The 27642-nt window shown below is 50.5% G+C and overlaps 1 protein-coding gene across 2 annotated transcripts in view; it reads right to left on the bottom strand.

Annotated features, from left to right (window-relative positions):
• The window catches only part of CBS (cystathionine beta-synthase), a 138749-nt gene that overhangs the window by 27877 nt on the left and 83230 nt on the right, over positions 1–27642 (bottom strand). For both annotated transcript variants that reach the window (XM_068271044.1, XM_068271043.1), the window contains exons 8-10: positions 5707–5798; positions 3098–3223; positions 2924–3008 (exon numbers count right to left, since the gene is read on the bottom strand). In XM_068271044.1, the coding sequence (XP_068127145.1) occupies positions 2924–3008; positions 3098–3223; positions 5707–5798 (303 nt within the window). The remainder of the gene's footprint in view (positions 1–2923; positions 3009–3097; positions 3224–5706; positions 5799–27642) is intronic.

Below are 27642 nucleotides of genomic sequence, written 5' to 3'. Positions count from 1 at the left end.
TGCCCGCGCAGCCACTCACCAATGCTCCGCCCCCCCCGCAGACATCCTGTGCCCGCGCAGCCACTCACCGATGCTCCGCCCCCTGCAGACATCCTGTGCCCGCGCAGCCACTCACCGATGCTCCGCCCCCTGCAGACATCCTGTGCCCGCGCAGCCACTCACCGATGTCCCCCCCCCCGCAGACATCCTGTGCCCGCGCAGCCACTCACCGATGCTCCGGCCCCTGCAGACATCCTGTGCCCGCGCAGCCACTCATCGATGCTCCGCCCCCCGCAGACATCCTGTGCCCGCGTAGCCACTCACCGATGCTCCGCCCCTTGCAGACATCCTGTGCCCGCGCAGCCACTCACCGATGCTCCGCCCCCCGCAGAGATCCTGTGCCCGCGCAGCCACTCATCGATGCTCCGCCCCCCGCAGACATCCTGTGCCCGCGCAGCCACTCACCGATGCTCCGCCCCTTGCAGACATCCTGTGCCCGCGCAGCCACTCACCGATACTCCGCCCCCCCCCCCCCGCAGACATCCTGTGCCCGCGCAGCCACTCACCGATGCTCCGCCCCCCCGACATCCAGTGTCCACGCAGCCACTCACCGATGCTCCGCCCCCTGCAGACATCCTGTGCCCGCGCAGCCACTCACCGATGCTCTGCCCCCCCCTCCCGCAGATATCCAGTGTCCACGCAGCCACTCACCGGTGCTCCAGCCCCGCCTCCGGTTCACTTCTGGAATTTCAGACTTTAAAGTCAGAAAACCACTGCACCTGCGTTGCCGTGTCCTCTCTCCCGCTGATGTCACCAGAAGTGTACTGCACAGGCCCAGTATGGTTTGTACCTATGCAGTACGCTCTTGGTGCACAGGATGTCTGTGGGGGACCATTAGAAGCCCCAGGTAAGTTCAACTCATTTCCCCAGACCTCCCTACAGTATTTCTTTAAGGGATAGAAGGCAAAGAGTGGTGGTAAACGGGAACATACACACAATGGGAAGCTATTAGCAGTGGGGTACCACAAGGATCAGTACTTGGCCCAATTCTTTTCAATTTATCCATTAATGATTTAGTACACAGAATACAGAGTAGTGTGGCCTGTCATAGACCGCACGGGCCGATCCTTGACTGGGTCAATCGCTCAGAGTCAGAAACTCAGTCTCGCTGTCACTTTGCGCATAGATGTCTATATATATATATTCGCAATCTATGAACCGACTAGCCGAGAGGAGTGATCTGTCTCCAAAGGATTCACCACACACATACAATTCAAATACTTGCCACCACATGTGAGTCAGCACATGACTGTAACTATTTTAACACACTGAGAACACTGTAAGTTAACCCTTAGCAGTATGTAGGGATCGGCGCCAGATCTGTCTATCTGTGTCCGATTCAAGCATACGGGTTGTAAATACAAGATACTATAGGACACAAGGTAAAGTTTTCAGAGGAGTAAGTACGATTGTGTATGTTCAGGAACAGGTCATAACCGTAAAACGATTTTTAAACGTTTGAATAACAAAAATGCATTACACACATTTACATACACTAACATATAAGCACAAAGCTTGAAATAAAAGGGAAAAATTGTGAAAAGTTTACTTAAATTAGCAGTCCTTGTGAGATATTGCATGAAATAAAGTCCAGTTCAAATTCAGGCATTGATATCATAAGTCCTTGAAACAAAGCATGTGTTCGGTCCTCCTGGAACGCATGCATGGAGACGGTTTCTGGTCGGTGGAATTTGGAGAACTGGGAGGGGTCGGTTCTGCCCGAAGTTTTATACCATCTGCGTTTTGGGGCTGGCTTTAGTAATACCTGGGCGGTTTTTACCTCCTGCGGAGCAGGACAGGCACAGAATGACACAATTTACCAATAACCTGCGCCATTTCTGTCTGGATTGGCGCACAGCGATTCCGAGGGGAGATTTGTAACTTGCGGCCGATGTTTAATCAAATGACACCAAACAGCAGTAGGGTAAAGTGTGCGCTCAGCGAACGCCAAATAACTGTTTCCAGAGCCACTAGGCTGTTATAAATTGGATGAGCTATTAGGCTGGTTTAGGAACCGGGAAATATATTTGTCTCTTGTCTGCGATAACCACATCTTGAATTATTAATAAACTAGTAGACCTAAGCCCGGGCTCTAGGTCTGTGTTGAATCCCCTCCCCTCTCCCCTCCCTCTCACTCTCCCCGTGACAGCCGCAGTCACCACGCATGCGCGCCCCCGCCATGCCCGCCCGTCTTCCCTCAGCTCTCCTCAGTCTCTGCGTCCCTCCCTACACATGCACAGTGGCGCATAACACGGGACACACACAGGAAGTGCAGGGATGGGACGCAGAGACAGTTAGGCTCTATTATAGAGGATGGGATCTCCCGATGGTTCTGCTGCAGCATTTCGGAGGGAAGGTTTTGAGAGGGAACCAAAAGGGACTAATCGCTATCTGCTTATTCTGCTGTACAGGCCATCATTTGGTCCGCACACCTACATGTGAATCGCTAGTAAGGAAGTGGGTGATGGGCCTGCACGAGTGAAGGAAAAAAAAGACATCTGCTGTACATTTAAACAGAACTGACATTCTACTCTGCTCTGCAGAACGATACAGAATCCATAATCGTCTCGGCTTCCGTATCATTTACAATGCTCGTTATATTGCATATACAGGAATAGCAAGCAGCAGAAGGGATGTCTCTTATATTACATATACAGGAATAGCAAGCAGCAGAAGGGATGTCTCTTATATTACATATACAGGAATAGCAAGCAGCAGAAGTGATGTCTCTTATATTACATATACAGGAATAGCAAGCAGCAGAAGTGATGTCTCGTGCGCACTTACACGTTACACGGCTACTGGAAGCAAAAGGTGTGCAGAGCAGGGAACTCAGGGGGACAGAGATCAGAGGTGGGAGGAGTCATCCTATAAATGTACCCACCGCACAGAAGCCCCTCCTCTCGGATCAGAGCACGAGCCATCGCAAAGGAATCTTCATCATTAGATTTATACCATTCATCGACCACCTGAGAGAAACAGCCAATGAGAAGCCTGATCACAGAGAGCGGTTACAGACATGTGACTGCGCGGCCAGACGGGGGGGGAGGGGCCTCACCTTTCTGTCCAGCACTGTCGGGATAAAGTCGTATCCAATTCCCTCCACCTCATATCCAGTCTTGTCTGTCTGATTCAGAGCCTCTGGTTCTGCCAGGATAGAACCTTCCGGATCCACTCCGACCACCTGCAGGACATGAGATGAGGGGGGGGGAGGGGCATCAGACATCAGACTAACCCTGACCTGCAGAGCATGAGATGGGAGGAGGGGCATCAGACTAACCCTGACCTGCAGAGCACGAGATGAGGGGGAGGGGCATCAGACATCAGACTAACCCTGACCTGCAGAGCATGAGATGGGAGGAGGGGCATCAGACTAACCCTGACCTGCAGAGCACGAGATGAGGGGGAGGGGCATCAGACATCAGACTAACCCTGACCTGCAGAGCATGAGATGGGGGGAGGGGCATCAGACTAACCCTGACCTGCAGAGCACGAGATGAGGGGGAGGGGCATCAGACATCAGACTAACCCTGACCTGCAGAGCATGAGATGGGGGGAGGGGCATCAGACTAACCCTGACCTGCAGAGCACGAGATGAGGGGGAGGGGCATCAGACTAACCCTAACATGCAGAGCATGAGATGAGGGGGAGGGGCATCAGACTAACCCTGACCTGCAGAGCACGAGATGAGGGGGAGGGGCATCAGACTAACCCTAACCTGCAGAGCACGAGATGAGGGGGGGGGGCATCAGACTAACCCTAACCTGCAGAGCATGAGATGAGGGGGAGGGGCATCAGACTAACCCTAACCTGCAGAGCATGAGATGAGGGGGAGGGGCATCAGACTAACCCTAACCTGCAGAGCACGAGATGAGGGGGAGGGGCATCAGACTAACCCTAACCTGCAGAGCACGAGATGAGGGGGAGGGGCATCAGACTAACCCTAACCTGCAGAGCATGAGATGAGGGGGAGGGGCATCAGACTAACCCTAACCTGCAGAGCACGAGATGGGGGAGGGGCATCAGACTAACCCTGACCTGCAGAGCATGAGATGGGGGAGGGGCATCAGACTAACCCTGACCTGCAGAGCACGAGATGACGTGCAGGGGCATTAGACTAACCCTAACCTGCAGAGCACGAGATGAGGGGGAGGGGCATCAGACTAACCCTAACCTGCAGAGCCGAGATGGGGGAGGGGCATCAGACTAACCCTAACCTGCAGAGCACGAGATGAGGGGGGGGGCATCAGACTAACCCTAACCTGCAGAGCACGAGATGAGGGGGAGGGGCATCAGACTAACCCTAACCTGCAGAGCACGAGATGAGGGGGAGGGGCATCAGACTAACCCTGACCTGCAGAGCACGAGATGAGGGGGAGGGGCCTCAGACATCAGACTAACCCTGACCTGCAGAGCATGAGATGGGGGAGGGGCATCAGACTAACCCTGACCTGCAGAGCACGAGATGAGGGGGAGGGGCATCAGACTAAACCTAACCTGCAGAGCATGAGATGAGGGGGAGGGGCATCAGACTAACCCTAACCTGCAGAGCATGAGATGAGGGGGAGGGGCATCAGACTAACCCTAACCTGCAGAGCACGAGATGAGGGGGAGGGGCATCAGACTAACCCTGACCTGCAGAGCATGAGATTGGGGGAGGGGCATCAGACTAACCCTGACCTGCAGAGCACGAGATGAGGGGGAGGGGCCTCAGACATCAGACTAACCCTGACCTGCAGAGCATGAGATGGGGGAGGGGCATCAGACTAACCCTGACCTGCAGAGCACGAGATGAGGGGGAGGGGCCTCAGACATCAGACTAACCCTGACCTGCAGAGCACGAGATGAGGGGGAGGGGCATCAGACTAACCCTGACCTGCAGAGCACGAGATGAGGGGGAGGGGCATCAGACTAAACCTAACCTGCAGAGCATGAGATGGGGGGAGGGGCATCAGACTAACCCTGACCTGCAGAGCATGAGATGAGGGGGAGGGGCATCAGACTAAACCTAACCTGCAGAGCACGAGATGCCATGCTACTGTCTCTACTGTGGAGTCCCTCCATAATGTTTGCATACAGCCTGTACACCACATCGGGGGGGGTGGGGGGGGGGGCGGATATCAGATGCTGGTGGGGATTAGACATCGGGAGATCAGATATTGGGGGGCGGAATAATCAGACATTGGGGGAGGGGCATCCTGTAGGCTTAGATGGCGTCTCAGAGGCTGCAGTTAGCGGTGGACATAGAGTAGAGATTACCATTCAGCAATGCTCTCAGGCATAGCTCCCAACTGTCCCTCTGTCCTCCTCATTTGTCCCTCTTTCAGGACTTTGTCCCTCTTTCTATGTAAATATATATATTTCTATACTAAAAATCTGTTTGATTGACTCTAAACTTTATTCCCATCCTGTAAATTGATATATTACTAATTTTAAAAAGTTAATATGAAGGAAAATGAACCAGGATAGAAAGGACCAGTGTGGTTTGAATTATAAAACAACATATTTGTTATGAAATCTTTATGGTATGCGTGGCTAGGGGGGTGATGGGGGTGTGAATTAGGGTGTGGCAGGGGTGTGGCTTAAGTGTCCCTCTTTCTCATCTCAAAAAGTTGGGAGGTATATCTCAGGTGTGATCAGGAGGCCTGTATGCAGCCAGCCACCTACCTTGCAGTTTGGGCACTTCTCTTTCAGTTTTCGTGCAAGTCCTGTAATTGTCCCTCCAGTCCCAGCACCGACCACCACCATGTCCACCCTTCCTGCAGAACAAACACAGAACATGCTGATACCCGTGACACCAGGTCATGTGACAGGAAGTGCCAGACATACAACTTCCTGAGGACCAGGCTGCTCCCTCCAGGTAGACAGGTGAGTAAAGGGGGCGGAGCACAGACTAAACACACCCACCACACAATGACATATAAAGTGCGTCTGTCACAGTGTATGCATCTCTCTCCATCCAACGTATACCGAATATCAGAGGATTTACACTGCTGGGGCACACGTGTTGTAGCAAAGCAGAGATAGATTTACACTGTGTTGTGTACTCTGGTTAATCATTTAAGACTGCTTATCTGAGGTTTGGGGCCCGATTGCTGCTTCACATCTGGGTGAATATTTAAGTACAAAATGGCAAGGCCAGCACAGCGATGTGTAAAAAAGGCTACAGGACATACTACACACAGCACATACTACACACAGCGCATACTACATACAGCGCATACTACACACAGCACATACTACACACAGCGCATACTACACACAGCGCATACTACACACAGCGCATACTACACACAGCGCATACTACACACAGCACATACTACACACAGCACATACTACACACAACACATTATACTCACAGCGCATACCACACACAGCGCATACTACACACAGCACATACTACACACAGCACATACTACACACAGCACATACTACACACAGCACATACTACACACAGCGCATTCTACACACAGCACATACTACATACAGCACATACTACATACAGCGCATACTACACACAGCACATACTACACACAGCGCATTCTACACACAGCACATACTACACACAGCACATACTACATACAGCACATACTACATACAGCGCATACTACACACAGCACATACTACACACAGCACATACAACACACAGCGCATACTACACACAGCACATACTACACACAGCGCATACTACACACAGCGCATACTACACACAGCGCATACTACACACAGCGCATACTACACACAGCGCATACTACACACAGCGCATACAACACAGCGCATACTACACACAGCGCATACAACACACAGCGCATACTACACACAGCGCATACTACACACAGCGCATACTACACACAGCACATTATACTCACAGCGCATACTACACACAGCGCTCTACACACGGCGCATACTACACACAGCGCATACTACACACAGCGCATACTACACACAGCGCATACCACACACAGCACATACTACACACAGCGCATACTACACACAGCGCATACTACACACAGCGCATACTACACACAGCGCATACTACACACAGCGCATACTACACACAGCGCATACTACACACAGCGCATACTACACACAGCGCATACTACACACAGCGCATACTACACACAGCGCATACTACACACAGCGCATACTACACACAGCACATACTACACACAGCACATACTACACACAGCGCATACTACACACAGCACATACTACACACAGCACATACTACACACAGCACATACTACACACAGCACATACTACACACAGCACATACTACACACAGCGTATACTACACACAGCGCATTCTACACACAGCACATACTACACACAGCACATACTACATACAGCGCATACTACATACAGCGCATACTACACACAGCACATACTACGCACAGCGCATTCTACACACAGCACATACTACACACAGCACATACTACATACAGCACATACTACATACAGCGCATACTACACACAGCACATACTACACACAGCACATACAACACACAGCGCATACTACACACAGCACATACTACACACAGCACATTATACTCACAGCGCATACTACACACAGCGCTCTACACACGGCGCATACTACACACAGCGCATACTACACACAGCGCATACTACACACAGCGCATACCACACACAGCGCATACTACACACAGCGCATACTACACACAGCGCATACTACACACAGCGCATACTACACACAGCGCATACAACACACAGCGCATACTACACACAGCGCATACTACACACAGCGCATACTACACACAGCGCATACTACACACAGCGCATACTACACACAGCACATACTACACACAGCACATACTACACACAGCGCATACTACACACAGCACATACTACACACAGCACATACTACACACAGCACATACTACACACAGCGTATACTACACACAGCACATACTACACACAGCACATACTACACACAGCACATACTACACACAGCACATACTACACACAGCGCATACTACACACAGCGCATACTACACACAGCGCATACTACACACAGCGCATACTACACACAGCACATACTACACACAGCACATACTACACACAGCACATTATACTCACAGCGCATACTACACACAGCGCATACTACACACAGCGCATACTACACACAGCACATACTACACACAGCACGTTATACTCACAGCACATTATACTCACAGCGCATACTACACACAGCGCATACTACACACAGCGCATACTACACACAGTACATACTACACACAGCACATACTACACACGGCGCATACCACACACAGCACATACTACACACAGCACATACTACACACAGCGCATACCACACACAGCACATACTACACACAGCACATACTACACACAGCGCATACTACACACAGCGCATACTACACACAGCACATACTACACACAGCGCATACAACACACAGCACATACTACACACAGCGCATACAACACACAGCACATACTACACACAGCACATTATACTCACAGCACATTATACTCACAGCGCATACTACACACAGCGCATACTACACACAGCGCATACTACACACAGCACATACTACACACAGCGCATACTACACACGGCGCATACTACACACAGCACATTATACTCACAGCGCATACTATACACAGCGCATACTACACACGGCGCATACTACACACGGCGCATACTACACACGGCGCATACTACACACAGCACATTATACTCACAGCGCATACTATACACAGCGCATACTACACACGGCGCATACTACACACAGCGCATACTACACACAGCACATACTACACACAGCACATACTACACACAGCACATACTACACACAGCGCATACTACACACAGCACATACTACACACAGCACATACTACACACAGCACATACTACACACAGCACATACTACACACAGCACATACTACACACAGCGTATACTACACACAGCGCATACTACACACAGCACATACTACACACAGCACATACTACACACAGCGCATACTACACACAGCGCATACTACACACAGCACATACTACACACAGCACATACTACACACAGCGTATACTACACACAGCGCATACTACACACAGCGCATACTACACACAGCGCATACTACACACAGCACATACTACACACAGCACATACTACACACAGCACATACTACACACAGCACATACTACACACAGCGCATACTACACACAGCACATACTACACACAGCACATACTACACACAGCGCATACTACACACAGCGCATACCACACACAGCGCATACCACACACAGCGCATACCACACACAGCGCATACTACACACAGCACATACTACACACAGCACATACTACACACAGCACATACTACACACAGCGCATTCTACACACAGCACATACTACACACAGCACATACTACATACAGCACATACTACATACAGCGCATACTACACACAGCACATACTACACACAGCGCATTCTACACACAGCACATACTACACACAGCACATACTACATACAGCACATACTACATACAGCGCATACTACACACAGCACATACTACACACAGCACATACAACACACAGCGCATACTACACACAGCACATACTACACACAGCACATTATACTCACAGCGCATACTACACACAGCGCTCTACACACGGCGCATACTACACACAGCGCATACTACACACAGCGCATACTACACACAGCGCATACCACACACAGCACATACTACACACAGCGCATACTACACACAGCGCATACTACACACAGCGCATACTACACACAGCGCATACAACACACAGCGCATACTACACACAGCGCATACTACACACAGCGCATACTACACACAGCGCATACTACACACAGCACATACTACACACAGCACATACTACACAAAGCACATACTACACACAGCGCATACTACACAGCGCATACAACACACAGCACATACAACACACAGCGCATACTACATACAGCGCATACTACACACAGCGCATACTACACACAGCACATACTACACACAGCACATTATACTCACAGCGCATACTACACACAGCACATACTACACACAGCACATACTACACACAGCACATACTACACACAGCGCATTCTACACACAGCGCATTCTACACACAGCGCATACTACCCACAGCGCATACTACCCACAGCACATACTACACACAGCACATACTACACACAGCAAATACTACACACAGCGCATTATACTCACAGCGCATACTACACACAGCACATACTACACACAGCACATACTACACACAGCACATTATACTCACAGCGCATACTACACACAGCGCTCTACACACGGCGCATACTACACACTGCGCATACTACACACAGCAAATACTACACACAGCGCATTATACTCACAGCGCATACTACACACAGCGCATACTACACACAGCACATACTACACACAGCACATTATACTCACAGCGCATACTACACACAGCGCATACTACACACAGCACATACTACACACAGCACATACTACACACAGCACATACTACACACAGCACATACTACACACAGCACATACTACACACAGCGCATTCTACACACAGCGCATTCTACACACGGCGCATTCTACACACGGCGCATACTACACACGGCGCATACTACACACGGCGCATACTACACACAGCGCATACTACACACAGCGCTCTACACACAGCGCATACTACACACAGCGCATACTACACACGGCGCATACTACACACGGCGCATACTACACACGGCGCATACTACACACGGCGCATACTACACACGGCGCATTCTACACACAGCGCATACTACACACAGCGCATACTACACACGGCGCATACTACACACGGCGCATACTACACACGGCGCATACTACACACGGCGCATTCTACACACGGCGCATTCTACACACAGCGCATACTACACACGGCGCATTCTACACACGGCGCATACTACACACGGCGCATACTACACACGGCGCATACTACACACGGCGCATACTACACACGGCGCATACTACACACGGCGCATACTACACACGGCGCATACTACACACAGCACATTATACTGACAGCGCATACTACACACAGCGCATACTACACACAGCGCATACTACACACAGCACATACTACACACAGCACATACTACACACAGCGCATACTACACACAGCACATACTACACACAGCACATACTACACACAGCGTATACTACACACAGCACATACTACACACAGCACATACTACACACAGCACATACTACACACAGCACATACTACACACAGCACATACTACACACAGCACATACTACACACAGCGCATTCTACACACAGCGCATTCTACACACAGCACATTCTACACACAGCGCATACTACCCACAGCGCATACTACCCACAGCACATACTACACACAGCACATACTACACACGGCGCATACTACACACAGCACATTATACTCACAGCACATACTACACACAGCACATACTACACACAGCACATACTACACACAGCACATACTACACACAGCGCATTCTACACACAGCGCATTCTACACACAGCACATACTACACACAGCACATACTACACACAGCACATACTACACACAGCAAATACTACACACAGCACATTATACTCACAGCACATACTACACACAGCGCATACTACACACAGCACATACTACACACAGCACATACTACACACAGCACATACTACACACAGCACATACTACACAGCGCATACTACACACGGCGCATACTACACACGGCGCATACTACACACGGCGCATACTACACACAGCACATACTACACACAGCACATACTAGACACGGCGCATACTACACACGGCGCATACTACACACGGCGCATACTACACACGGCGCATACTAGACACGGCGCATACTAGACACGGCGCATACTAGACACGGCGCATACTACACACGGCGCATACTACACACGGCGCATACTACACACAGCACATACTACACACGGCGCATACTACACACAGCGCATACTACACACAGCGCATACTACACACAGCGCATACTACACACAGCGCATACTACACACAGCGCATACTACACACGGCGCATACTACACACGGCGCATACTACACACGGCGCATACTACACACAGCACATACTACACACGGCGCATACTACACACAGCACATACTACACACGGCGCATACTACACACAGCGCATAGCGCATACTACACACAGCGCATACTAGACACGGCACATACTACACACGGCGCATACTAGACACGGCGCATACTACACACGGCGCATACTACACACGGCGCATACTAGACACGGCGCATACTACACACGGCGCATTATACACACGGCGCATACTACACACGGCGCATACTACACACGGCGCATACTACACACAGCGCATACTACACACGGCGCATACTACACACGGCGCATACTACACACGGCGCATACTACACACAGCGCATACTACACACAGCGCATACTACACACGGCGCATACTACACACGGCACATACTACACACGGCGCATACTACACACAGCGCATAGCGCATACTACACACAGCGCATACTAGACACGGCACATACTACACACGGCGCATACTAGACACGGCGCATACTACACACGGCGCATACTACACACGGCGCATACTAGACACGGCGCATACTACACACGGCGCATTATACACACGGCGCATACTACACACGGCGCATACTACACACGGCGCATACTACACATGGCGCATACTACACACGGCGCATACTAGACACGGCGCATACTAGACATGGCGCATACTAGACACGGCGCATACTAGACACGGCGCATACTACACACGGCGCATACTACACACGGCGCATACTACACACGGCGCATACTACACACGGCGCATACTACACACGGCGCATTATACACACGGCGCATTATACACACAGCGCTCTACACACGGCGCATACAACACACAGCGCATACTACACACAGCACATACTACACACAGCACATACTACACACAGCGCATACTACACACAGCACATACTACACACAGCGCATTAGACACACAGCGCATTATACTCACAGCGCATACTAGACACGGCGCATACTACACACGGCGCATACTACACACAGCACATACTACACACAGCACATACTACACACAGCGCATACTACACACAGCACATACTACACACAGCGCATACTACACACAGCGCATACTACACACAGCGCATACTACACACAGCACATACTACACACAGCGCATTAGACACACAGCGCATTATACTCACAGCGCATACAACACACAGCGCATACTACACACAGCACATACTACACACAGCACATACTACACACAGCGCATACTACACACAGCACATACTACACACAGCGCATTAGACACACAGCGCATTATACTCACAGCGCATACTAGACACGGCGCATACTACACACGGCGCATACTACACACAGCACATACTACACACGGCACATACTAGACACGGCACATACTACACACGGCGCATACTACACACGGCGCATACTACACACGGCGCATACTACACACGGCTCATACTACACACGGCTCATACTACACACGGCGCATACTACACACGGCGCATACTACACACGGCGCATACTACACACAGCGCATACTACACACAGCGCATTCTACACAGCGCATTCTACACACAGCGCATACTACACACAGCGCATACTACACACAGCGCATACTACACACAGCGCATACTACACACAGCGCATTCTACACAGCGCATTCTACACACAGCGCATACTACACACAGCGCATACTACACACAGCGCATAGCGCATACTACACACAGCGCATACTACACACAGCGCATACTACACACAGCGCATACTACACACAGCGCATACTACACACAGCGCATACTACACACAGCGCATACTACACACAGCGCATACTACACACAGCGCATACTACACACAGCGCATACTACACACAGCGCATACTACACACAGCCCATACTACACACAGCGCATACTACACACAGCACATACTACACACAGCACATTATACTCACAGCGCATACTAGACACAGCGCATACTACACACAGCAAATACTACACACAGCGCATTATACTCACAGCGCATACTACACACAGCACATACTACACACAGCACATACTACACACAGCACATTATACTCACAGCGCATACTACACACAGCGCATACTACACACAGCGCATACTACACACAGCACATACTACACACAGCACATTATACTCACAGCGCATACTACACACAGCACATACTACACACAGCAAATACTACACACAGCGCATTATACTCACAGCGCATACTACACACAGCACATACTACACACAGCACATACTACACACAGCACATTATACTCACAGCGCATACTACACACAGCGCTCTACACACGGCGCATACTACACACTGCGCATACTACACACAGCAAATACTACACACAGCGCATTATACTCACAGCGCATACTACACACAGCACATACTACACACAGCACATACTACACACAGCACATTATACTCACAGCGCATACTACACACGGCGCATACTACACACTGCGCATACTACACACGGCGCATACTACACACGGCGCATACTACACACGGCGCATACTACACACGGCGCATACTACACACGGCGCATACTACACACGGCGCATACTACACACAGCGCTCTACACACAGCGCATACTACACACAGCGCATACTACACACAGCGCATACTACACACGGCGCATACTACACACGGCGCATACTACACACGGCGCATACTACACACGGCGCATACTACACACGGCGCATTCTACACACAGCGCATACTACACACGGCGCATACTACACACGGCGCATACTACACACGGCGCATACTACACACGGCGCATACTACACACGGCGCATTCTACACACGGCGCATTCTACACACGGCGCATTCTACACACGGCGCATACTACACACGGCGCATACTACACACGGCGCATACTACACACGGCGCAAACTACACACGGCGCATACTACACACGGCGCATACTACACACGGCGCATACTACACACGGCGCATACTACACACGGCGCATACTACACACGGCGCAAACTACACACGGCGCATACTACACACGGCGCATACTACACACGGCGCATACTACACACAGCACATACTACACACAGCACATACTACACACAGCACATTATACTGACAGCGCATACTACACACAGCACATTATACTGACAGCGCATACTACACACAGCGCATACTACACACAGCGCATACTACACACAGCACATACTACACACAGCACATACTACACACAGCGCATACTACACACAGCGCATACTACACACAGCACATACTACACACAGCACATACTACACACAGCGCATACTACACACAGCGTATACTACACACAGCACATACTACACACAGCACATACTACACACAGCACATACTACACACAGCACATACTACACACAGCACATACTACACACAGCGCATTCTACACACAGCGCATTCTACACACAGCGCATTCTACACACAGCGCATACTACCCACAGCGCATACTACCCACAGCGCATACTACACACAGCACATACTACACACAGCACATACTACACACAGCACATACTACACACAGCACATACTACACACAGCACATACTACACACAGCACATACTACACACAGCACATTATACTCACAGCACATACTACACACAGCGCATACTACACACAGCGCATACTACACACAGCGCATACTACACACAGCACATACTACACACAGCACATACTACACAGCGCATACTACACACGGCGCATACTACACACGGCGCATACTACACACGGCGCATACTACACACAGCACATACTACACACAGCGCATACTAGACACGGCGCATACTACACAGCGCATACTACACACGGCGCATACTACACACGGCGCATACTAGACACGGCGCATACTAGACACGGCGCATACTACACACGGCGCATACTACACACGGCGCCTACTACACACGGCGCCTACTACACACGGCGCATACTACACACGGCGCATACTAGACACGGCGCATACTAGACACGGCGCATACTAGACACGGCGCATACTAGACACGGCGCATACTACACACGGCGCATACTACACACGGCGCATACTACACACGGCGCATACTACACACGGCGCATACTACACACGGCGCATACTAGACACGGCGCATACTAGACACGGCGCATACTACACACGGCGCATACTACACACGGCGCATACTAGACACGGCGCATACTAGACACGGCGCATACTAGACACGGCGCATACTACACACGGCGCATACTACACACGGCGCATACTACACACGGCGCATTATACACACAGCGCTCTACACACGGCGCATACTACACACAGCGCATACAACACACAGCGCATACTACACACAGCACATTATACTCACAGCACATACTACACACAGCGCATACTACACACAGCAAATACTACACACAGCACATACTACACACAGCGCATTAGACACACAGCGCATTATACTCACAGCGCATACTAGACACGGCGCATACTACACACAGCACATACTACACACGGCACATACTAGACACGGCACATACTACACACGGCGCATACTACACACAGCACATACTACACACGGCACATACTACACACAGCGCATACTACACACGGCACATACTAGACACGGCACATACTACACACGGCGCATACTACACACAGCACATACTACACACGGCACATACTAGACACGGCACATACTACACACGGCGCATACTACACACGGCGCATACTACACACGGCGCATTCTACACACAGCGCATACTACACACAGCGCATACTACACACAGCGCATACTACACACAGCGCATACTACACACGGCGCATACTACACACGGCGCATACTACACACGGCACATACTACACACAGCGCATACTACACACGGCGCATACTACACACGGCGCATACTACACACAGCGCATTCTACACACAGCGCATACTACACACAGCGCATACTACACACAGCGCATACTACACACAGCGCATACTACACACGGCGCATACTACACACGGCGCATACTACACACAGCGCATACTACACACAGCGCATACTACACACAGCGCATACTACACACGGCGCATACTACACACGGCGCATACTACACACAGCACATACTACACACAGCACATACTACACACAGCGCATACTACACACAGCGCATACTACACACAGCGCATACTACACACAGCGCATACTACACACGGCGCATACTACACACGGCGCATACTACACACGGCGCATACTACACACGGCACATACTACACACGGCGCATACTACACACAGCACATTATACTCACAGCACATACTACATACAGCACATAATACACACAGCGCTCTACACACAGCACATACTACACACAGCACATACTACACACAGCGCATTCTACACACGGCGCATTCTACACACGGCGCATACTACACACGGCGCATACTACACACGGCGCATACTACACACGGCGCATACTACACACGGCGCATACTACACACGGCGCATACTACACACGGCGCATACTACACACGGCGCATTCTACACACAGCGCATTCTACACACAGCGCATTCTACACACAGCGCATTCTACACACAGCGCATTCTACACACAGCGCATTCTACACAGCGCTCTACACACGGCGCATACTACACACAGCGCATACTACACACAGCGCATACTACACACAGCACATACTACACACAGCACATACTACACACAGCAAATACTACACACAGCACATTATACTCACAGCACATACTACATACAGCACATAATACACACAGCGCTCTACACACAGCACATACTACACACAGCACATACTACACACAGCGCATTCTACACACGGCGCATTCTACACACGGCGCATACTACACACGGCGCATACTACACACGGCGCATACTACACACGGCGCATACTACACACGGCGCATACTACACACGGCGCATACTACACACGGCGCATACTACACACGGCGCATACTACACACGGCGCATACTACACACAGCGCATTCTACACACAGCGCATTCTACACACAGCGCATTCTACACACAGCGCATTCTACACACAGCGCATTCTACACAGCGCTCTACACACGGCGCATACTACACACAGCGCATACTACACACAGCGCATTCTACACACAGCGCATACTACACACAGCGCATACAACACACAGCGCATACTACACACAGCGCATTCTACACACAGCGCATACTACACACAGCGCATACAACACACAGCGCATACTACACACAGCGCATACAACACACAGCGCATACTACACACAGCGCATACAACACACAGCGCATACAACACACAGCGCATACTACACACAGCACATACTACACACAGCGCATACTACACACAGCGCATACTACACACAGCACATACTACACACAGCGCATACTACACACAGCGCATACAACACACAGCACATACTACACACAGCGCATACAACACACAGCGCATACTACACACAGCGCATACTACACACAGCGCATACTACACACAGCGCATACAACACACAGCGCATACAACACACAGCGCATACTACACACAGCGCATACTACACACAGCGCATACTACACACAGCGCATACTACACACAGCGCATACTACACACAGCGCATACTACACACAGCGCATACTACACACAGCGCATATAACACACAGCGCATACTACACACAGCGCATTATACACACAGCGCATACAACACACAGCGCATACTACACACAGCACATACTACACACAGCGCATACTACACACAGCGCATACTACACACAGCGCATACTACACACAGCGCATACTACACACAGCACATACTACACACAGCGCATACTACACACAGCACATACTACACACAGCACATACTACACACAGCACATACTACACACAGCGCATACTACACACAGCGCATACTACACACAGCGCATACTACACACAGCGCATACTACCCACAGCACATACTACACACGGCACATTCTACACACGGCGCATACTACCCACAGCACATACTACACACGGCACATTCTACACACAGCGCATACTACCCACAGCACATACTACACACAGCACATACTACACAGCGCATACTACACACGGCGCATTCTACACACGGCGCATACTACACACGGCGCATTCTACACACAGCGCATTCTACACACAGCGCATACTACACAGCGCTCTACACACAGCGCATACTACACACAGCGCATACTACACACAGCGCATACTACACACGGCGCATACTACACACGGCGCATTCTACACACAGCGCATACTACACACAGCGCTCTACACACAGCGCATACTACACACAGCGCATTCTACACACAGCGCATACTACACACAGCGCATACTACACACGGCGCATACTACACACAGCGCATACTACACACAGCGCATACTACACACACCGCATACTACACAGCGCATACTACACAGCGCATGCTACACACAGCGCATGCTACACACAGAGCATGCTACACACAGCGCTGTAACGATCAGTGTAACACAGGATCTGATTACCGGTGATCTGCAGTATCACCGAGAATGCAGATATATACCAGATTATTGATGATCTGCAGTATCACCGATAATCAGATATATCTTCTAACCTCTGGACACCTGAGAGATGAGAGTGTTTGGTGCAACAGTAATACTTTGAGGAAAGCACCCGTGGGATGGGTGCTAGACAGTAGAGGCTACTGTTAAGGATTAGCTTCCTTCCACAGGCCTGCTGCTCCCCAAGGGGCGGAGCCAGGCAGAGAGTGGGAAGGACAGAGCGTGAGTGACACCAGTGGTGGAGTGTCACTGACGGATCTGTGAACTATCTCCTAACTAATTGAACTGTCTCAGCCACTCTAGCTGAACTTGTGAACTAAGAATTTACGATACCTCTGGGTCAATCCTAATACCAGGTCTGTGAGCAATGGAGTAAACAAGGATCCTTATCTTACCCCATTTAGATGGTCTGTTTGTATTAAGGCATCTTCATGATGTATTTATGCTTGAAAAAAATATCTGTTTTCCCTTTTGATGTTGCATGTATATAAGCTGTCTGTACCACCAGCTTGCAAACTAACAGGATGTAAACCTGACGAAGGCTGCAAGGCCGAAAGCTTGTTTATTCTTATTCATTTGTAGTTAGCCAATAAATGGTATCATCCTGATTTAAAACTTCTTGCTATCTCCTAACAGGAGAGATCGTTCTCGAGGTCGGACAAGCCAGGTCGTTAACACACGGACAGACAAAGTACAGAGACAGCAGGCAGATACAGTGCCTCCGTAGAAGCGCTAACTAGCGCGAAACGGCAGTCAGGCATCCTGTGCCCAGCACCCACCACCATCCACGCCTCCTCTCACAAGGGTATGTGTTTTATCTATGACCATTTTTGCAAGATGTTGCTCATTTGCACTTTATCTACGTTACAATAAATTGAACACTTGCAGCAGTGCCAGCTTTCCTGCTTTCTTCTGTTTGTTTGCAACTTGATGCTTTTGCTTGAGCACGCTGAAGAGGTTCTAGAGAAGGAGTGTGTTTATTCCAATCCTCCTGTGCAGTCTGCATGCCCTTCAAGCTGAGCTGTGCATGTCATACCGCTGTAGTGCCAACCATTTGCTCTTCTTTTGCTTTCCATAAAAAAGGGGGTTTGTATTAAAAGTTCATTAGTCCCTCCAACATAGGGCAAAAGTCCTTCACTGCAGGTCACTTTTATGTTTCCACCAATTCTCATACACTTCAATACTTCATCATATATCACCAGTATGCGCTCACCAGAGAAAGTGGCCAATCAATAAAGATCAGCAAGACACGTGTTTGGCCCAGCCAGTTAGTTTCTCCCCTCTCCGTTGGCAATCTTCTTGTACTCATAAAACATGCGGGAAGATAAACTTCAATAGTGTAATACTGTTATGACAAATAGAACATCTGATATCCACCAGTGCTCCCCTCCTAACCAACACTGTCACCCAGCGTGCCTCCACCACTCAGGTAAATGAGCCTCTAAACCAGATTGTATGGCCGACCCCTCACAGACCAGCAAACAAGCGTATATGTTATGGACCTCTGTCTCCAATGCCAGGGACTCTAAGACTCAAACAACGCTTGACATAGCATAACTCCGTTTATTAACGATAATATTTAAAAAGTAGTGCACTCACATGTGTTTCCATAAAATCTGCGCATATAAAAAGATATCTTTCCCCTCGAGGATTCAGCGTCTCACCGGCTCTCCAGGCCACTCCCTACTAGTTTCGTCATCCGACTCATCAGGGGCTTGGCCATTCGGAGCCGGCAGACGCTATAAGTTGCCACCCCCTGATCACATGGTCCCTTGTTTCAGTTGGCGTCATTCGCCGATTCTCTAAGCGTGAGATCTAACCTGTCTTCTCATTGGATCCTATTCTGTCTAATGGGTCGCACGGGAACTACACTACCCATAACTCCGCGCGGCCCATCCCCAGTCTCCATAGCCACCCGCTTTAAACTACACTCCCCAGGATGCAACGGGTTTACAATGGGATTCAATGAAACATTACAGACCACCGTTACAGCGTCTGTATAGGGCGGACTACAACGCTCAGCCCTACTACAGGTTGTAAACCCAATAAAACATAATAAAATATTAAAACTAAATAACTTAATAACAATTAATAATATAAATCAGCCAAAGATTAGATAATAAAAACTATTACCAGACAGGAGGGATTGGGTATTATTGAGCTACCCCATATAATTAATAGCGACTCCTACAGGGGAGGACTGGCCAGGGGGGAAGGGGGGAAATTTCCCCCCAGGCTGCCTCTCATTTAATGATTTAGGGTTGGTACATGTTTTTGTATAAGGCAATATGAACCTCTAGGCTGACCGAGGGAAATCAATGCCTAATTACAGAGTAATTAGAGGGTGGGCAAGTTGGTAAATATAAACAGCATGAGGCAGAGCAGAGGCTTGCCTGCAGGGTCCATGGGAAAATATCTGTCTGATTTCGGGTGGAAATTGGTTGAAAGCATCGATCTGAGAGGCTGGGAAATCTCGGGCTGATGTGGTCGATCCAGTGCGATAATCACAAACAATGAACGCAACGGAAACCCTGGCCGTTGTAACTCAAAATGTTTTATGTGCCCCCCCCCCCATTGCCAGTGCATTATACTTTACCTGTCACGCTGTCCCTCATGTGTCCTTGCTGTATTTCCCATGTGACTTTTGGCATATAGCACGTGGGGCCCGTGTGTGATGTAATTTGGGCCCGGGCTGCCGTGAAAATGGGCCTCTAGTTTGTGTTTTCCCTCCAGGCCAAAAGGTCCCAGTCCTCCCCTGGACTCCTAGCAATTCCCTTGGCTCACCAACATCACATAGGATACATAACAATAAAATGTATAGATTAGCAAAATCACCCCAACATAGTTGCTGGCCAACCAACAGTATATGCATTGATCATTTGCAAAGACATTAGGTGCTCAAATACCCCTTTTTAAAATTCGAGTTTGGTCGAATTCGAATAGTAAATTATTCGAGGTCAGTCGAATATTCGAGTCGAATAAATTTTACTATTCGATTCGACCTCGGACTTCAAGCTCACTATTCGAGTCGGTATTCGAGCTCATTATTCGAGCTGACTATTCGAATTGGCCTTAAATAGCTTCCAACACTTGTTTTGAGGGTGAATGATGCAAGAAACATATTTTTTTCCAAGTAACAACAGCAAGTGATTATGTGGGGATGTTCCTTTAAAAAAAAAAGGTGAAAAGAGAAGTTGTGTCCAGAATTTTGTTCAGTACTGTATATACTTCTTCTTCTTCTTCTTTATCTTCTATATCTTCTTCTTCTTCTTCTATATTGTCTTCTTCTTCTTCTTCATCTTCTTCTTCATCTTCTTCATCTTCTTCATCATCTTCTTCATCTTCTTCTTCATCTTCTTCTTCATCTTCTTCTTCATCTTCTTCTTCATCTTCATCTTCTTCATCTTCATCTTCTTCTTCTTCTTCTTCTTCTTCTTCTTCTTCATCTTCTTCATCTTCTTCATCTTCTTCATCTTCTTCATCTTCTTCATCTTCTTCTTCATCTTCTTCATCTTCTTCATCTTCATCTTCTTCATCTTCTTCTTCTTCTTCTTCTTCTTCATCTTCTTCATCTTCATCTTCTTCATCTTCATCTTCTTCATCTTCTTCTTCATCTTCATCTTCTTCATCTTCTTCTTCATCTTCATCTTCTTCATCTTCTTCTTCATCTTCATCTTCTTCATCTTCTTCTTCATCTTCATCTTCTTCATCTTCATCTTCTTCTTCTTCTTCTTCATCTTCTCCTATATCGTCTTCTTCTTCTTCACTTATTTCTCTTTTCATTTTTTTTTTTTAAAGAAATGCAGCTATTTTTGAGCGTAACAACAAATAGCTGGTGGCGCACGCATGTTGGAAGCGCCATTGTATGTGCTCCCTGGCAGTGGAAACACACAGACAGCAGGAGGTAAATTCAGCAGCAGGAGGAGGAGGATGAGTGTGTGGCAGCATGCAGTCAATGAGGCAGGCAGCGTGACATAATAGCCCTGGTACCTAGCGGTGATACCAGGGCTGTAAATAAACACAACAGGAGGTCCCAGACAGCGGTCGTGCAGCCCACATTGTGTCCAATACACAACTGGGACAACACAGTTTTCAACCCGGGCACCTCAGAAAAATTAAACCTTTTTTTGTAATGGTTTTGTAGTTTTGGTTTTACAACCAATTACACAGATATATAGCTATTTTTTGACGTAATAGCTGGTGGCAGAGTGGCAGCAGAAGGTAAATCTGTGTACCCTGGCGGTGGGAAACACAGACAGACAGCAGCAGCAGCAGGAGGAGGAATGGAGGAGTAATTATGTGAGCAGCTATTGTTTGACGTAATAGCTGGTGGCAGTGTGGCAGCAGAAGGTAATTCTGTGTACCCTAGCAGTGGGAAACACAGACAGACAGCAGCAGCAGGAGTAATGGAGGAGTAGTGTGAGTGTGGCAGCAGGTAGGCAGCGTGACATAATAGCCCTGGTACCTAGCGGTGATACCAGGGCTGTAAATAAACACAACAGGAGGTCCCAGACAGCGGTCGTGCAGCCCACATTGTGTCCAATACACAACTGGGACAACACAGTTTTCAACCCGGGCACCTCAGAAAAATTAAACCTTTTTTTTTTTAATGGTTTTTTGGTTTTGTTTGTAAAAGAAATTACACAGATATATAGCTATTGTTTGACGTAATAGCTGGTGGCAGAGTGGCAGCAGAAGGTAAATCTGTGTACCCTGGCAGTGGGAAACACAGACAGACAGCAGCAGCAGCACACAGCAGCCCACTGTAGGTGTAAAATGTGTGGCTGCAGGCGACGTAGTAGTCAAAGTGAACCAGGCTGGCTTAGTGAGCAGGAGCCAGGAGGTGGTAAAGGGTGGTAAGGCACATTAACGATGGTTCTTAGCCAGTTCATGTCCCCCTCTCGCCGACAACAGGGGCCAGGAACTCGCCTTCCACCCACGCCTGGTTCATCTTGAGAAACGTCAGTCTGTCCACAGACTTGTGAGACAGACGTGAGCGTTTCTCGGTGACCACGCCACCAGCTGCACTGAAGCAGCGCTCGGACAGCACGCTGGAAGGGGGGCAGGACAGCACTTCCAGGGCGTACTGCGCCAGCTCGCTCCAGATCTCCAGGCGCTTGACCCAATACTCCATGGGATCAACAGGGGCATCGCTGTCAAGCCCGCTGTAGGACCCCATGTAGTCAGCCACCATGCGGGTCAGGCGCTGGCTGTGACCGGAGGAGGATGCTGCGGCATGCACCTCCTCTCTAGTCACTGCTGCCGGAGCCTCTACAGTCCTGTAGAGCTCGTGGCTGAGAGACAGCAGGTCTGTGGGGCGCTTGCTGCTGCTGGATGCAGACACCTGCTGCTGCCTCTGTGCTGGCTGCTGGACAGTGGGGGTGGAAGGCTGGGGGAAGGCTTCCTCCAAGCGCTCAACAAGGGCCTGCTGCAAGCTCCTTATTTGTTGCGCTGGGTCTCCTCCTGCAGGCGGCAGGAACTGGCTCAACTTCCCCTTGAGGCGTGGGTCCAACATCATGCTGATCCAGATGTCCTCCCTCTGCTTCATCTGGATCACCCTGGGGTCCCTGCGCAGGCACGTCAGCATGTGCGCTGCCATTGGGAAGAGGCGGGCCACGTCTGCTGGCACATCGACGGCAGTGCTGCTGTCCTCATCCTCCTCCTCTGCCTCGTCAGCCTCATCCTCTCTCCACCCCCGCACCAACTCAGCTGCACTGTGCTGCTCCCCCTCATCAGCAGCAAGGTCAGGGACCTCCACCAAGTCCTCCTCCTCCTCCCCCTCAGAGGTGGACTGTGCAGCTGCTTGCCGCTCCTGCTGGTCCAAGGCTGCCGCTCCCTGTTCCAGCAAAGCATTGAGGGCCCTGTTCAGCAGACAAACCAGGGGCACCCACTCGCAGACCATAGCATGGTCCCTGCTCACCATGTTAGTGGCCTGCAGAAAGGGAGCCAGCACTAAGCACACCTGCTGCATGTGCCTCCAGTCATCATCGGGGACGATGGACGGGATGTTGCTGGTCTTGTCCCTTCTCTGAGCGGCGGAAACAGTGGCCAGGGCAAGGTACTGGTTGACAGCGTGCTTCTGTTCAACCAGACGCTCCAACATCGCCAGGGTGGAGTTCCAGCGAGTCGGAACGTCAAGGATCAGCCGATGGCGTGGCAGCTCCAGCTCCTTTTGCACGTCTTCCAGGCTCGCACAGGCTGCAGCCGAGCGCCGGAAGTGACGCACAACGTTCCTTGCCGTTTCCAGCAGTTCGCCCATCCCCTGGTAGGTGCGCAAGAACTTTTGCACCACCAGGTTCAGCACGTGGGCAAGACAGGGGATGTGGGTCAGGTTTCCCCTGTCTGTTGCGGCAACCAAATTGGCCCCATTGTCGGCCACCACCTCTCCGACTCTGAGGCCTCTGGGGGTCAGCCAAATCCTCTCCTGCTCCTGGAGTTTGGCCAACACATGGGTTGCCGTCAGCTTGGTCTTCCCAAGGCTGACCAAGTGCAGCAGCGCTTGGCAGTGGCGGGCCTTCACGCTGCTGCTGAGGCGGGGGGTTTGGCCAGGTGTGCCGGAGGATGGCAGAGGATCGGAGGAACCTGCTGCAGTTCCCCTGACCCTGCGGGGTGGCACCACCCACTGTGTTGCTGCTGCTGCTGTGCCCGCTGCTGCTCTCCCATCCTCACCCCCTTCCACCAAGCTGACCCAGTGGACAGTGAAGGACAGGTAGCGGCCTGTCCCGAAGCGGCTGCTCCAGGAGTCCATGGTGACGTGGACCCTTTCACCAACCGCGTGCTCCAGCCCTCGCTCCACATTGGCCATCACAAAGCGGTGCAGTGCAGGAATGGCCTTGCGGGAGAAAAAGTGTCTGCTGGGGAGCTGCCAGTCTGGGGCTGCGCAAGCAAGCAGCGCACGAATGTCGCTCCCCTCCTGCACGAGCGTGTACGGCAGGAGTTGGGAGCACATGGCCCGTGCCAGCAAGCCGTTCAGCTGCCGCACGCGACGGCTGCTGGGAGGCAGAGCCCTAACCACCCCCTGGAAGGACTCGCTCAAAAGGCTCTGGCGTCGCTTTTTGCTGGCACGGGAATCAGCAGACACAGCGGAGGAGGCCACTGAGGACTGGCTGCCAGAACAGGCCTCAGTGTCGGTGGCAGGAGTTGCAGAGGGGGGAGGAGCAGTGCGTTTCCGCACTCCTGCTGGTGCTGCTGGAGGAGCAGGAGGGCAGGTGGCTGCTGTTGCTGCTGCTGCTGCTGAAGGCTGTGCAGTGATGGGTGTGGTGCCACTGCCAGCACCAGATTCCTTCAGCCTCTGGAACTCCTCATGCTGGTGGAAATGTTTCGCAGCAAGGTGGTTGATGAGCGAGCTGGTGCTGAACTTTAAGGGGTCTGCACCTCTGCTCAACTTCCGCTGACAGTGGTTGCAAGTGGCGTACTTGCTGTACACAGTGGGCATGGTGAAATATCGCTAGATTGGTGACAGAAACATCCCCCTACGGCATGGAAGCGCTGCTGCCTGTCTCCCTGTGGTGGTTGGGGGGGGGGGGCTTGGGGGGCTTGGGTGCGGCTGGTGGTGGTACTGGCAGATGCTGCTGCTGCTGAGCCTGAGACACCAGCAGGCTGTGGGACCTGCCTACTGCTGCCAATGCTTGCAATGATGCGCCTCCTTGCAAGGCCCACAAGAGCATCCTCCTCCTCCTCCTCAGAGCTGCTGAGGACGACATCCCCTGGAGGTGGTGGCACCCAGTCTCTGTCTGTCACCGTGTCATCACCATCATCCTCCCCCTCCTGAAACATGTCCTGCTGGGATGATGACCCCCCAAACTCCTCTCCTGATGCATGGATGGGCTGCTTGACTGTCGCCACAGTCTTGCTGTCCAATCCCTCAACCCCCAAAGTGCCCATCAGCATCTCCTCCTCAAAATCGCCAACAACAGCAGACAATACCCTGATGGTGCCTGGGGTCAAAAGACTGCTGAGTGACAGGTCGGCGA

Source organism: Hyperolius riggenbachi, chromosome 2 (genome assembly GCF_040937935.1).
Source record: "Hyperolius riggenbachi isolate aHypRig1 chromosome 2, aHypRig1.pri, whole genome shotgun sequence".
NCBI lineage: Eukaryota > Metazoa > Chordata > Amphibia > Anura > Hyperoliidae > Hyperolius > Hyperolius riggenbachi.
Note: the sequence above shows the minus strand (reverse complement) of the source record. Positions and strands in the feature narration are given on the sequence as shown.